Source organism: Oncorhynchus mykiss, chromosome 18 (genome assembly GCF_013265735.2).
Source record: "Oncorhynchus mykiss isolate Arlee chromosome 18, USDA_OmykA_1.1, whole genome shotgun sequence".
NCBI lineage: Eukaryota > Metazoa > Chordata > Actinopteri > Salmoniformes > Salmonidae > Oncorhynchus > Oncorhynchus mykiss.
In genome coordinates, this window is record NC_048582.1 from 47,517,687 (window position 1) to 47,533,679 (window position 15,993).

Genomic DNA, 15,993 nt, shown 5'->3' on the forward strand with positions numbered 1-15,993 from the left:
CATATATTCTTCCAATGCAACGGATTTCTCCCGACATGTATAGGACATCTTCTCCTGGAGGTTGCTGACAGTGTTATGATATTGAGCATACAACTGTACATACAGTCAGTGTTATTTGCCTTCAACTTGAAGGCTTTGTTAGCTACCTCAAATCTGGGCCATTCATGTTAGAGTACCATAGAGCATGCGTTGCTTAAATGTCGATTTTGCCACAAGCAGCACCGGAGATATTGGGCTCGTTTTTTGAGTGGTAAGGCGAGATGAACGTCGAGGGAGGTGTGGACACTCATGGTTTTTCCAACAGCAGGGCTTAGTGCAACATGGCAGTGTTGCCATTGTTTAAAAGTTCTTTATAATGTTGAAATAAACATGTTCCCACATATCACACAGAGCCTCAAGTGTCATGTTCGTTTGTACACGGAACAAAAGTATAAATGCAACATGTAAAGTGTTGTTCCCATGTTTCATGAGCTGAAATAAAAGATCCCAGAAATGTTCCATACGCACAAAAAGCTTAAGCACAAATTTGTTTACATCCCTGTTAGTGAGCATTTCTCCTTTGCCAAGATAACCCATATCAAGAAGCTGATTAAACAGCATGATAATTACATAGGTGCAGTTTGTGCTGGGATAATAAAAGGACGTTCTAAAATGTGCAGTTTTGTCACAGATGTCTCAAGTTTGATGGAGCGGGCAATTGACATTCTGACTGCAGGAAGGTCCACCAGAGCTGTTGCCAGAGTATTGAATGTTCATGATTCTACCATAAGCCGCCTCAAGCTGTTTTAGAGAATTTGGCAGTACGTCCAAACGGCCTCACAACCGCAGACCAGGAATGCTCAGGCAGGTGCGGGCAGTGATCGGTTGAAGAGCATGCATTTAGTTTTGTTTGCATTTAAGAGCAGTTGGAGGCCACGGAAGGAGAGTTGTATGGCATTGAAGCTCGTCAGGAGGTTTGTTAACACAGTGTCCAAAGAGAGGCCAGAAGTATACAGAAAGGTGTCGTCTGACATTTGATTTGATTTGTCTGCGTAGAGGTGGATCAGAGAATCACCAGCAGCAAGAGTGACATCGTTGATATATACAGAGAAGAGTCGGCCCGAGAACTGAACCCTGTGGCACCCCCATAGACTCCCAGAGGTCCGGACAACAGGCCCTCCAATTTGACACACTGAAATCTGAGAAGTAGTTGGTGAACCAGGCGAGGCAATCATTTGAGAAACCAAGGCTATCGAGTCTGCCAATGAGGATGTGGTGATTGACAGAGTCGAAAGCCTTGGCCAGGTCGATGAATACGGCTGCACAGTATTGTCTTTTATCAATGGGGGTTATGATGTTGTTTAGGACCTTGAGCGTGGCTGAGGTGCACCCATGACCAGCTCTGAAACCAGATTGCATAGCGGAGAAGGTACGATGGGATTCAAAATGGTCGGTAATCTGTTTGTTAACTTGGCTTTCGAAGACTTTAGAAAGGCAGGGTAGGATAGATATAGGTCTGTAACAGTTTGGGTCTAGTGTCACCCCCTTTGAAGAGGGGGATGACCTCGGCAGCTTTCCAATCTTTGGGGATCTCAGACGATACGAAAGAGAGGTTGAACAGGCTAGTAATAGGGTTTGCAACAATTGCAGCGGATAATTTTAGAAAGAGAGGGTTCAGATTGTCTAGCCCAGCTGATTTGTAGGGGTCCAGATTTTGCAGTTCTTTAAGAACATCAGCTATCTGGATATGGGTGGAGAAATAGGGAGGCTTGGGCGAGTTGCTGTGGGGAGTGCAGGGCTGTTGACCGGGGTAGGGGTAGCCAGGTGGAAAGCATGGCCAGCCATAGAAAAATGCTTATTGAAATTCTCAATCATTGTGGATTTATCGGTGGTGACGATGTTTCCTAGCCTCAGTGCAGTGGGCAGCTGGGAGGAGGTGCTCTTATTCTCCATGGACTTTACAGTGTCTCAGAACTTTTTTGAGTTTGTGCTACAGGATGCACATTTTTGCTTGAAACAGCTAGCCTTAGCTTTCCTAACTGCCTGTGTATATTTGTTCCTAACTTCCCTGAAAAGTTGCATATCAGGGGGGCTATTCGATGCTAATGCAGAACGCCACAGGATGTTTTTGTGAGGGGCAGTCAAGTCTGGAGTGAACCAAGGGCAATATCTGTTCCTGGTTCTACATTTTTTGAATGGGGCATGCTTATTTAAGATGGTGAGGAAAGCACTTTTAAATAATAACCAGGCATCCTCTACTGACGGAATGAGGTTAATGGCCTTCCAGGATATCCGGGCCAGGTCGATTAGAAAGGCCTGCTCGCTGAAGTGTTTTAGGAAGAGCTTGACAGTGATGAGGGGTGGTCGTTTGACCGCAGACCCATTACGGAAGCAGGCAATGATCGCTGAGATCTTGGTTGAAAACAGCAGAGGTGTATTTGGAGGGCAAGTTGGTTGGAATGATATCTATGAGGGTGCCCGTGTTTACGGATGTGAGGTTGTACCTGGTAGGTTCCATGATCATTTGGGTGAGATTGAGGGCATCTAGTTTAGATTGTTGGACGGCCTGTGTGTTAAGCATATCCCAGGTAAAGTCACCTAACAATACAAACTCCGAAGATAAATGGGGGGGTGGGGGGGGAGCAAGTCATTCACATATGGTTTCCAGGGCACAGCTGGGGGCTGAGGAGGGTCTATAACAAATGGCAACAGTGAGACACTTATTTCTGGTAAGGTGGATTTTTAAAAGTAGAAGCTCGTAGTAGAACTGTTTGGGCACAGACCTGGATAGTAGACAGAACTCTGCAGACTATCTCTACAGTAGATTGCAATTCCATCACCTTTGGCAGGTCATTTTCCGCCAAGACAGAACTATCAGACAACTTTCACTTTTGAAATTCGATCTTGCTCTTTTACAGAGAATGCTGTCCACAAACGAGACATCAACTTTTCTGATCCAGGCGAAATCATGGATATAGCCAATTAATTGTAAATAAAAAAGCTATGAAAACAGACGAAAATTGAGCGTTTTCTGGCCTTCCAGCTGTAGAGTTTGTAGCTTCAGTTGGCTAAGTGAGAAGACGTTGGCTTGCTGCATAGCAACCATTTTTGTTAGGCACAGCAACCAATGTTTTTGCAGGGTGCAAGTATTTTGTTTTTTGTCCTCAAATGGAAGGATTAAATGTTTACATTTACTTATCAAAATAACTAGCGGAACGCATTAATACAGGCAGCACAAGCATGTGTAAAGTAAGTGACAGTGCAGCAGCGTTTGTGATTGGACAGTGAGCATTCCAGGCGGTGTTCTTGAGGTTTCACAGCCTGTTTTGGCCCCATGTTTCTGGGAGCAGGACGGAGCTGAATATCATCCGGTACCTCTCGCGGCATTATAAATGAATTGTTTCCCTGTTCGCACTGTAAACATTCTGATAAAAGCGATCAGCGTTAAATCATTAGCATTGCCACCTCGTTATTTCTCCTGCCCCCCAGAAAGACCATCATGTAAAAGCACGGTGATCGATGTAATCATCCTATCCCGCCACACTGATTCCAGACCTGCTCTCTTGTTTGTACATAGAGGTTATGGGGAGGCCGATGGAGTAGGTAACTGATCTTGACACAGGTCTTGGTAGTGTTGGTCAACTATTGAAGAGGTTCCTAAGTAATCACGTTAGGTAGCCTAGGCTAGTTGTCTCCCTACGGAATTTGAATCGTGGCAAAGCCAAATAAAAAATGGATAAGAAAAGGCAATCGAACTGTCAGTGCCGGAGGAGAGGAGTGAGGGGCAAACTGTTCCTGGTGGTGATGCCTGAGCTAAGAGCGCTGCTAATCCCGCCAGTTCAGCCACCACCACCGGCACCTCCACTAGCCAGTAGGCCTACTAGTGAGTCAGACTCAGCGGGAGAGGGAGACCGGGAGCTCGGAGCAGGTGCAATTTGCAGTTCAAGAACCAGCAGACGTATAACCCCTGGTTTGTCATGCAGAATAAATAAATTGGGCTGTACAACATGTAAAAGGGTAGGGAGTTTGGGTCTAGAAACGACAGGAGGGATTCAGCTAGCAAAAGAGTGGGTGGGTTGTACAGTAAATTAACATCCTTTGCCTCAGACGTAAAAATTCAAAATAAACATCAAAGAGCCCTCAGATTTTTAACATGCCTGAACCAATGTGCATTTGGTGGCAACAAGCCCAGTAAACAAGGCTAAAGATGACACCCAGGTTACAGTTAACCCTCGAAATGAAAAAATAGACACTACAGCCAGTCTTCACAACAGCACATGGCTTTGAGCAAGACATTGACTTTCGGGAGTTGAATGGACATGACATGGGGAGAGTCATTGTAGGAGGTTCTGAAAACTACGGTAGGACTTTCCTTTACAAACGTGTTCTGTACGGTGAAGGTAATCTGAACACGTGCTTCATATTTTCAGCTAGTCGGGAGGACGATATATTCTCATAAGTGTGTTCTGCTGTAGTCTACAGTAATTCATTTTATTGAAGTTATATTCTGATATTGTGATATTTGTTCTGCATTGATGTCTTGAAAATGATATGAAATTCTTGTAAACCCCACAGCTGACTGTGTGTGCATATGCATATGGCGGGTGTTCTGACTGCAGTGCCATCTAAAAATGTTGCTGTATATTGATGTCTAGAAAATGAGGCTATAAGAAATTCGGCCTTGTAAACCCCGTAGCTATACTCAAGTGTAGGTATACGCTTTGAATGAATCAGCACCATGGAGAGTGCTGTCCGTTTCATCACCATAGACAGCAGGCTACTTGGCTGTTTACTGTTTGCTGCGCTGCCACGTTGTGTTTGACACTTGTTTTCTCAATGTGTTCCGGGTACCTCAGAGCCCCCCGGATACAAATTAAGGACTGGAGCAGGCCCTGCTAGCCCTGGGCTAAGGTTGGTGCTAACCCACTTTAGAGTGTGAACAATCGCTTAGCCCCGGGATAAAAAGCGCTTAGCCCTGGGCTAACGGGCAGTGTGAACTCGGCTAACGAGAGTAGTAATTGTACACGCTGCTGTCAACGTGAAAACCAGTACATTATTATGCACTAGGGAAATAGCTAGCGAGTTGTTTAGCATGTAACACCCTCTAGCGATCATTTGGTGGCAGTGTCGCTCAGATCACACAACAACAGAACGGCCGTGTTCAAGAGGGATCAAAACCTGTATCATGGGTCAATTGTGACTGACTGACAGATGTGAAAGTAATAACGAGTAGTTTTATGATGCAAGGTCCTTTGTAGATCAGTTTTTATCGGCAGGCGCCCGTGGGAAGGTTTTTATATGACAAGCCTGCACGGTCGGCTGCTGTGTCCAACGAGCCCAGCCAGTTCTACTATGACGTCATAGTTAAGGGTTTATGGCGTACCAGGTGATGATGCGGGTTCTAGAATTGCAACTCCGATTCTTGTACTGTCTGTTCATTTTATACCCTGACATTTTTATATTTCATATAATAATGACACTGGAAATTATCCAGTTTTCTTCACCAGAATGAGAATTTGAATTTGATCAGTATGGAACATATGGTATGTAGGCTATTTTCTATAAAGACAGTTATACTTCAGCTGCTATAGTTATTTATTCAATATTCAACTGCTTTTTTTTTGTGTCACTTTCTGATTTCTAATTAGGTCAGATGAGACCATGGCATTTGTACAGTGTCTTTAGTTTCATTTATACAGTGTCTTTAGTTTCATTTATACAGTGTCTTTAGTTTCATTTGTACAGTGTCTTTAGTTTCATTTGTACAGTGTCTTTAGTTTCATTTATACAGTGTCTTTAGTTTCATTTGTACAGTGTCTTTAGTTTCATTTATACAGTGTCTTTAGTTTCATTTATACAGTGTCTTTAGTTTCATTTATACAGTGTCTTTAGTTTCATTTATACAGTGTCTTTAGTTTCATTTATACAGTGTCTTTAGTTTCATTTATACAGTGTCTTTAGTTTCATTTATACAGTGTCTTTAGTTTCATTTATACAGTGTCTTTAGTTTCATTTATACAGTGTCTTTAGTTTCATTTATACAGTGTGTTTAGTTTCATCAATAAAAGTAGTTTAACTTTGGATGTACTACTGTACAAATGAAACCCCAGTAAGGAAAAACAGTGTCTTTATGGTCAGCTGCTTTCTTATCCTATATGCTACATTATTGATTGAGTGGTTTGGTATCCACTGCAGGGTGCTGGTAAGCAGACCAACCCTCACCCTCTGGACCTGCCCATCCGAGGAAAGATCCCTGTTGTTTCTGGGGTGTCCAATGTCTACCACACAACCCGGCTCTGTGAGAGGGTAAGCAGCACTAAGCTACTGTTAGCATCACTAAGCACCAGGGTAAGCAGCACTATATATATTGTTAAAATAAGCTTGAAAATTGTAAAGGGTTCAAGCTATAATTTCCTGGGTATCTGCATGTTTTACAACCAATGCCTAGACTCATGAAATAGCCTACTATTATTGATGAGATCGCTCCAACTCCACTTGACTGGGAGAAAGATCAGAGAAACGCATCACTCATCATGTCATCATTTCAGTTGTTCCAGCCGAAGAGTGACTTTGACCTGACGGACCCCAACGGCTACCTGTTGAGCTCTGGGTACAGTAGTCTCCATGACCCCAACCTCAGGAAGTACCTGCACCGCAAAGACATCCACCAACGCCTCCTTAACCTGGGCTTCATCACCAAGGATGAGAAAGTCAGTGAGCTTTCAGCCTTTCACAATGAGCCCTTTTGATTCCTTTTACGAACTGTATCATAATGTTTGGTGTGATTGGAGGAGTTTTGGCGCACTTGGATAGTACTGACACCACAATATACCAGCCCTCAGGAAAAATAAAGTCATCCTAAATAGAAGTCCTTACCCTTAGACCCATCCATGTCTCTACCAGGTACACTACCTGTCAAAAGTTTGGACACACTTACTCATTCAAGGGTTTTTCTTTATTTGTACTACTTTTCTACATTGTAGAATAATAGTGAAGACATCAACACTATAAAATAACACATATGAAATCACGTAATAACCAACTAAGTGTTAAACAAATCCAAATATATTTTTGATTTTTCAAAGTAGCCAGCCTTTGCCTTGGTGACCGCTTTGCACACTCTTAGAATTCAAACCAGATGGGATGGCGTGTTGCTGCAGAATGCTGTGGTAGCCATGCTGGTTAAGTGTGCTTTGAATTCTACCGGTCTAATGTCCATTGCTCGTGTTTCTTGGCCCAAGAAAGTCTCTTCATCTTATTGGTGTCCTTTAGTAGTGGTTTCTTTGCAGCAATTCGACCATGAAGGTCTGATTCACACAGTCTCCTCTGAACAGTTGATGTTGAGATGTGTCTGTGGCTTGAACTCTGTGAAGCATTTATTTGGGCTGCAATTCCAGGTGACTACATCATGAAGCTGGTTGAGAGAATGCCAAGAGTGTGCAAAGCTGTCATCAAGGCTACTTTGAAGAATCTCAAATACACATGTTTGGTTACTACATGATTCTATATTTGTTATTTCATAGTTTTAATGTCTTCACTATTATTCTACAATGTGTAAAAAAATATATTTAAAAAACCTGGAATGAGTAGGTGTGTCCAAACTTTTGACTGGTACTGTATGTAGTCTAATTCTATGGTCTCGACACCTTATTTCCCATTCTTCAGATTATCTGTTCAGTCAAAGAGTTGAACCGCTACAGAGATCACCTGGCGGATGTGGAGTTGGACTGGGGTCGGAGATTCAGGACCGAACAGGTAAGTCGGGGCGAGTTCAGATTTCAGATACCAGGGCTTTGAGAGGGAGAAGGTAGAGAGAGTGAAAGAAAGAGACACATTCTAGCCATGTCGTCATCGACGGCAGTTTCAGTACCATGATCCTTCCCTTCCTGGTGTTAGAAGAACTGTTGCGCAAGTTACATGTTTAAATGTTTTTCTCTGTAATCCCAGAAAGAGTCCTTGCGTAAGTTCCTGACCCTCCAGCAGCAGGGTCAGATCCCTGAACACTTGACTCTATCTGATGTCACAGAGTGGTTACTGCACAGGGGAAGGAGCCTCTTTAGGAAGAGACAGCAGTCCAACAGGGCCAGGTGAGACAGAGAGGGCACAGACAGGTTGGCTGACAGGCTACTAAGGGACTGTTACTGTATAGACACAAGACATGAAAGATGCCGGCATAGTACCTGTTGAGAATAATATGATTAAGATGAAGAAATGAAGTGCAAAACAAGTATTGTATGTTTGTCTTATTATACCAAAAACGTAGCAAGGAAAAAATGGCCCTTGGAAGTTGTGTTCATTGATTTGTTATGGGAGCTATGGTGAATGTGGCTGCACATGGAGAAAAACACTTACTTACCCGGTGCTTTGATGTGTGAAAAACCCCTTTAGAAGGTTCCCTTCCAAGTATGGTCTGGAGGAGGACTGTTATCTTGCTAGACTGCCCAGTATTGCTATGGGGGGCAACATGGTAGATCTAGACTGCTGCTCCAGCCTCACCTGCAGGTCGGAACTGGTAAGACATCAAATCAAACATGAGGACTATTGTTATGAGGCCAACTAGAATGGCTGCGGGGGAATCAGTATCAGTAATGAAAGAAATACATAAAAGTGAATATACATCTCTATATTCCACTGGACAGGTGAAATAAAGTTCTGATATACTGTAGTATTTTGTAACAGAAAATTAAAAATCACTTTTGGTACATTTCATATTCAGCCACTGACTTGAGAACCCTCTCTCCCTGGTCTTAGTTGTGGAATGCTAAGGGCCGTGCGTTGCTGCAGGAGGTCAGCAAGGAGGTGAAGAGAGAGATGAGGCTGGAGCAACGTTGGGTCACAAGCCAACAGGAAAAGGAGAAAATGGTATGGCTTTGGGTTTTAACATTGTGTTTCAACTCTCTTTAGTCATACTCACACCACACTTACTAGTTGAACGTGCAGGTTAAGGACAGCCCTGGTCTAAGAGCATGCAGTGGGAGAAGCCCGTGTGTTTTGTGGCAAAAGGCATCAATGACTCCCCCGACAGAAACAAAATATATGGATCGCAACTTAAAATGGTATTGTTTTGATCACTTGCTCCTAGAAACGGGAGAGACAACAGAAGAGACGTCTCAAAGGCGGGAAGAAAGATTCTCCAGCCAAGACAGATTCACAAGACAACCCAGAGAGCATGGACAACATCCTGATATCGGTATCAAATCCTGACAACAACCAATGTGAGACTTTCCTACTGATGTTTGCTTTGAACAGACAGCCAAGTCCTGAAGTATGGGGCAATACATAAGCTCTTTGTAAAGGAATTTAGCCAGTAATGCTTTGATGTTTAGTCTTTGTTTTTATCCCTCCTCAGTCGACCCCTCTGATCATCACTCCTTACCTTCTCCAGTGGAACAGAAATGTGACGTAACGAGAGTAAGAATCTTAATTCATCACTTATAGTGGAGGTGATTTATTTCTGATCCAAACTAGGGCACTACGTAGTGAATAGGCTGTAATTTGTATGTGGTTAACATCTTACTTGAAACGTCGTATTTGTGTTTATAGAAACTCTCGGCTCTGTGTCACAACATGGTCGAAGCAGTGAATCAGAAGTCCATCATCTCTGCCCACAACCTCTGTAAGTAGAAGGCTAGGATTCCTCTCATCTTCCTGTTTTAAATCAGCATTACTTTGAAACTATGAAACGCCACACTGAGATTCAGGGGTGCAACTTTGGTTTTTCGAAGTGGGGCGGACATCTATTTCTGTATCTGGTTGGATAAACTCTCCAAACAGCCTGCCCGACCGCTCGGAGGCGTCCACATGGTCCTAAAGCACACCGTTGCCCCGTTTTGTATCACATTCCAATGATAAAACTTGGGGGGCCATTTGTTTATAACATGACAGTTTATCTATAACAGAATTATTATTATTTATTTATTTTCCCCCCCCAATTTCGTGGTATCCAATTGTTTAGAAGCTACTATCTTGTCTCATCGCTACAACTACTGTACGGGCTCGGGAGAGACGAAGGTTGAAAGTCATGCATCCTCCGATACACAACCCAACCAAGCTGCACTGCTTCTTAACACAGCGCGCATCCAACCCGGAAACCAGCCGCATCAATGTGTCGGAGGAAACACCGTGCACCTGGCAACCACGCACTCCGCCCGCCACAGGAGTCGCTGGTGCGAGATGAGACAAGGATATCCCTACCGGCCAAACCCTCCCTAACCCGGACGACACTAGGCCAATTGTGCGTCGCCCCACGGACCTCCCGGTCGCGGCCGGTTACGACAGAACCTCTGTCGCGAACCCAGAGTCTCTGGTGGCACAGCTGGCGCTGCAGTACAGCACCCTTAACCACTGCGCCACCCGGGAGACCTCTATAACAGAATTTTGACTGTATCTTCAATATAGAGTGAAAACCCATCATAATTTCTTAGGTGACTTTTAACTTACTCATTCTATACTTTATGTGTATGGTATAAAGAGTGTTTTGTTCATGTCTTGTAGTTGCCGAGGGCCCAGGGCTGGTTGACTCTGTCTCCTCCACCTTGGTGACCTGTAGCAGTCTGATTGGACAAGCTGGCTCCCTTCAGTCCATCACCCAGCAACTGTCTGAAATGTAAGTCTGCACTTTCAAACATTTGTAAATATTTGCTTTTAAATGTATGGAATGTGCTGTATAGATATTCCGCAATTGATTAATTGACATATATGGTCCAGTGAGTTTTATCTGTAAAAGCTGTGGTTCGGTTTTTTTCAATTTCTTTTGTTCACTATAAATGGAAAGGCTGTGTATAGTGTTGCTGCAGTGAATTTGTATGTTTCCCACCACAGAGAACAGAGGCTACTGAAGGAGCATTTTAAAGGAACTGTGAGTTTTGATTTATATTCATTCTGCCACATGCATTATTAGTCACTTGTTAAGTCAAGTAAACGAGAACATCTAGGTATCAATATCAAATATAACTGTCATTCACGTCTACTGGAAATACAGTCTGAATGTGGCCCGGGCCCAGTCTGAACGAAGTTTGAATGGGTCTTGTGTATTGATTGTTCATGCCATGCTCTCCACATAGATCACCACTGAGGACCTACACACCATCATACACAGTGTGGTGGTGACCGTAGTGGAGGAGGTCAACGGGATCCTCATCCCAGCCATCTTGGCCTTCGAGTATGAGCGCCTAACAGGCTCCGTCAGCTCCAGTGACATACCCAGCAGCGACGTACCCACCTACAGCAGCCCCTCCTCCTCGGACTACTACCGGACATCCTCCTTCAGCACTAGCCTGCAGTCCTCCTCCCCTCAGATAGGGCTGTCCAGCCCTACGCCTACACCTCCCATCATGCCGTTCAAACCTACCCCCGGTGTCATCAGACAGAGGACATTGACCGTGAGCTTTCCTGAAGAGGCTGATCGAGAGTCTGAGAGAGAAACTGAGGGAGAGGCATCTCTCTCAGTGGACCTGGCTGCCTCCAGTAGCCCAAGCCCTTCTGAAAACCAATCCTCGCCTTTGGAGACAAGTCCTCCGTGCTTGAGGTCTTCAGGAACCAGTTTTGAATCTGCTGGAACCCGTTTGGAATCTTCTGGATCCAGCCTGGGGTCTTTAGGAACTAACCTGCTGGTGAAGGTCGAGGCCGTTATTCAGGAGGTGATAAGGGGAGCCGTAGATAAACTAGAGGCCGAGAGGAACAACAGGCACGGAAGAAGGGTGAGAAACATGAGTCCTGAAGAAAAGGCTGAGAGTGTCTCCAAGAGGACTGAGGCTGCATCGAGAGAGAGTAGTGGTGAGAGGAGAGTCAGGGGAGTGGAGAGCAATGGCAAGAAGGTGGAGACTGTTGCAGATAGAGTGGCAAAGACAGAAGTGTCGACTATTGCAGACACAACGGCCAAGACTGAACTTCTGACTATTGAAGATACAATGGCTGAACTGGAGATAAAGAAAGTCGAGATTATTGCTGATGTGATACCCAAGACTACAAGTAAGGAGGTGGCCACTACGATGGAAAAGGTGGAGGCTAAAAAAGAGGATACTCTTGCAGATGTGATGGCAAGGACTGAATTTACAGAGGTGCCAATTATTGCAGGTACAACTGCCAAGAATGAAGTTCAGGAAGTGGAGACTATTGCAGATGTAACGGAAAAGACCAAAATTAAGGAAGTAGTTGAGATTAACAAGAGGGACACCCAAGAGGCAAAGGTAAAGGCTAGTTTTGAGACAGAGGTCGAGCTGACTAAAAGGTTGGACATTGACACTAAAACGGAAGAAGAAGCCAATGCTGAGATGAACGCAGATGAACAAGACAATACCATATCGGAGAATAACAACAGATGCTTTGAGCTTATTCTAACAGCTAGAGAAGTCAGAGATGAGAAAATAGAATGCAAGGTAGAACTCAGGGATGAGAATATTGGTGCAAAGAATGAAACTATGGATGCAAAGGATTCTGTTGAGAATGCACATGCTGAGAAAAATGAACACAGCCACGTAAGCCCTGAGCTATTTCAGTCATCATCAGACAATGATGAAGGTGGTCCTTCAATGTTCCCCATGACCAGCATGTTGAAGAGCGCTGCCTTGTCCTCGGACCAGGTTGATGAGATCCTAGACAAGGTAATGTATTGTACAGTCCCTTGTTTTTATGCATAGTTTATTCTATTGACGACATGTACTGTACTTGTTCCATCAGTGCTCGGTTTATGTGTTCTGATGCATGCATGTGTATCAAATAAAGTGTATTCAATTCAAGGTGATCGATGTCCTGACTGGGGAGGGCCACAAGTTCATCTTCTCAGAGTACAGGCCAAGTATGACCTCAAGCCCAGACTCCACGGTGTGTATTGCCTCAAGCCCAGAATCTAGACCAGGTCTTACCTCTACTCCAGTGGACAGAGCAAGCAGTTCCTCCATCCCTGAGGCCAGGCCAAGCAGTTCCTCCATCCCTGAGGGCAGGCCAAGCAGTTCCTCCATCCCTGAGGCCAGACCAAGCAGTTCCTCCATCCCTGAGGTCAGGCCAAGCAGTTCCTCCATCCCCGAGGTCAGGCCAAGCAGTTCCTCCATCCCTGAGGGCAGACCAAGCAGTTCCTCCATCCCTGAGGGCAGACCAAGCAGTTCCTCCATCCCTGAGGGCAGACCAAGCAGTTCCTCCATCCCTGAGGCCAGGCCAAGCAGTTCTTCTGCCACTCCAGGGTCTAGCCCCAGCAGTGAGTCTCTGTGCTGCATGTCCAGCGGCCACAATCAGGAGATCAATGTCCAAAGCCCATCTGACCCACCTGGTAAGCTCCTAGGAGGCCAGGCCAGCACCCCGAGGCCTCAAAACCCACTGCTGCTCAGTGAAGAGGATCTGTCAGACAGGGAGCTAATGCCCTATGCCAACAGCATTATCAACATTATCATGCAGAAGATGCACCATGACGATGACCTTTACGAGTCCGTGGGTGGCCAGAAACCACTGTCCCCAAGAAGGCGATCACGCCCAGCTCTTCTGTCACAATACTCTCCTCAGGACAACTCTGAGATCCCTGTGCTCAAGAGGGCTGATCGGAAATCACTAAAGTCAGTTGATCCAAAGGCCCTGAGAGTAGTCAGGTGGGTGCTGCAGACCATCCATAGACGCCATGGGTGGCTGGGTCAGGCTAATGACCACAGCAGACAGGCCAAAGAAAGCTTGCTGCTCTGTGATGTCATCCAGGTCTTGCTTGAGAAGCTCGACCACAAGATGGCCACTACTGGAGACCTACAGGTGGCACCTACCCAAACATATGCCCTACATACTGACGACCGCTTCAAGACGAAGTTGCAGGAGGCTACAGTTGAACCCATCAGCGATATCATCGGACATCTGTCCATCAATCTGCTGAGGTCCGAGTCTTGCTTCGTGCCTAAGAAGAGATGGTCGTCGTCAAGCACCCTGGCTAAGAGCGTCTCAATGACCAACCTGGGGAGCCGAGCTGCGGCTTCGGCTGTGGCCATGGACATCAGCTCCAATGTGGTTGAGAAGCTCAAAGAGGCCTCAGGTAGCAGCAAGACCACCTGCTCGATGACTAGCCTTCGGGACTTTGTCAGAGCCATGACCGTCAGCCAACCAGAGCTCAGCCAGCAGGCCACCTCATCTGGGTCAAAAATTCACAATGTCTATAGGGAGGTTCTGGAGATCGTTGTGACCAAGCTGAGGAGTTTTGTCACCAAAGGGGGATCATTTCACAAGCCCACAGAGCACTTAGTGCAGAAGATGGCGGAGAGCTGCCTCGAGGTAGAATGTGCTTTCATGGAGATTCTGCAGACACTTAAGAGTCACGGAACAGGCGATGAGGCATGCAGCGCCTGGGCAGTTGACTGCATGTCCACGACTATCTCTGACACCATGTTTAAACGTGTGACTGAGGGGGGCCATCCTCCTCATCTTACTCATGTCTCTGGGGCAACGGTCACAAACTGTGGTCCAATCAGAATCAGTGATGTTAACCAGAAGCGGCCTATCAAGATCAAGGCTAGAATGTCCAGGTCCTCCGTGAACCTCCTACAAACCACTGTGGAAAAGTTTGTGCATAAGTTGACGGGTGAGCGGGTGTCCATCCCAGAACTAGGAGAAGGAATGTCTACTTCTACCAGTCCCCAGCAAGGAAAGGATCCTGGTAAGATCGACAGAGGAATTTCTCTGTTTTTTAATTCTTGTTATTTTTATTATAAAATGCATAAATAAACAAATAATTCAGCCTTCTTCGCTATTAATACTATGTAATGTTTCCTAATTGTAAATAAAAATAATTATCTCTTCTCTCACAGAGAACCTACGTAGGCCACAGAGTGTTCAGAGGAGATTCACTACTGAGCCTCCCTCCGAGCTCTCGCCACGGAGCCAGCTGAAACGGGAGGAGCTAATTAGTATGCTGTGTGCATTGATGACCAAATCCATCATTAGCTCCTTGTCTCTGGATAGAGCTTTTCAGGTTCCAGTTGACGCAGTCTCAGGTAGGAGTCCTGAATACCTTTATCGCTCCTGTATGATGTTCATAACACCTCATATTAGATTGAATTTGGTGCTAAATATGCCATAGGCTACTGTATATTATTTAATAAAATCCTGATGTATTTTTTTTTTTTCACAGATACAAAGGAAAGCAGAGCTTCTGCTGTGAAGTTGGGTAGGAATACCAGAACACTGGTGCCGACGCCCCCTCCTCGCCCCACCCACACTAACAGCCAGACGGATAATAAGCCTGTCCAAGGGGACAGCAGGAGGAGAATCCGACCTCTCCGTACTCTTCAGGCTGCCAAGAGGTAAGAAAAAAACGTTGGAACTGAAATTAGGGCTGATGGTTTCAGATACAATTTTGAATATCCTTTGCAAGATGGACTAATAAAGTTCTATATTTGTATTCCCTTATTCTCTAAAAAAAGGGTGGTCAGCTCCATGGACTTGGGCATTTCCAGGGCCACTAGTAGAAGCAGTGGGGTGGTAGGTCAGCTGGCGTGTCCAGCCAAAAGCAACAACAATCTCTTGAGCGAGCCGCCAAGCCCCTCTGGAGCCATTTCAAACACATCTCTAGTAGCCTCTGAGATCACTGAGAATTTGGTGTGTCAGCTCCTCCAGGGTGATTCTCCAGACTTCATGTCATCCAGCAACCACACCAGCCCCAGAGGAACAACATTCAACTAATGGAACTGCAGAAACATCGTTTTCTAAATATCTAGGCTTAATAAAAAAATAATTTTGCAATGACATTATTTGGTCACTTGTTCATGGTTTTAATATGATCATTCAAAGTAGCCTACCAGATTTTCACATTTTGAGGTGTAAGCAAAAATACTGGTAAGTAACCCACTAAAGGTTTCCTCATGTGTCCGTTGTGTAAGCATAGACCATAAAAAGAAAAGGGTGTAAGGGAAATATTGACTTCATTCCTTGCCAGCAAATCATGAACGCTGTAAATGTGTTGTAAACATGTCATAGCAATCATAACCAACGGTTATCTATTATATTGACAAGATAGCCCAGTGACCGCTCTAACAACAATGGAAATAC

General features: G+C 45.0%; 1 protein-coding gene across 1 annotated transcript; it reads left to right on the forward strand.

Moving 5' to 3' along the window:
- The first annotated feature begins 6,103 nt into the window (after positions 1-6,103).
- Positions 6,104-15,687, forward strand: LOC110496396. The gene is made up of 15 exons (XM_036952965.1): positions 6,104-6,285; positions 6,528-6,689; positions 7,645-8,066; positions 8,368-8,491; positions 8,731-8,841; positions 9,062-9,194; positions 9,329-9,390; positions 9,523-9,595; positions 10,474-10,585; positions 10,801-10,837; positions 11,043-12,581; positions 12,718-14,602; positions 14,754-14,939; positions 15,077-15,248; positions 15,369-15,687. The coding sequence occupies exons 4-15, from the start codon at positions 8,432-8,434 to the stop codon at positions 15,625-15,627; spliced, it is 4,629 nt and encodes a 1,542-aa protein (XP_036808860.1). The 5' UTR covers positions 6,104-6,285; positions 6,528-6,689; positions 7,645-8,066; positions 8,368-8,431; the 3' UTR covers positions 15,628-15,687.
- Positions 15,688-15,993: the final 306 nt, after the last annotated feature.

Excerpts from the sequence above, each read along its gene's own strand:
- LOC110496396 (XM_036952965.1), top strand. The coding sequence starts at position 8,432 with ATGGGGGGCAACATGGTAGATCTAGACTGCTGCTCCAGCCTCACCTGC. Across the intron at positions 8,842-9,061 it reads AACAGGAAAAGGAGAAAATG|AAACGGGAGAGACAACAGAA; the intron begins GTATGGCTTTGG and ends ACTTGCTCCTAG. Across the intron at positions 14,603-14,753 it reads CCAGCAAGGAAAGGATCCTG|AGAACCTACGTAGGCCACAG; the intron begins GTAAGATCGACA and ends CTTCTCTCACAG.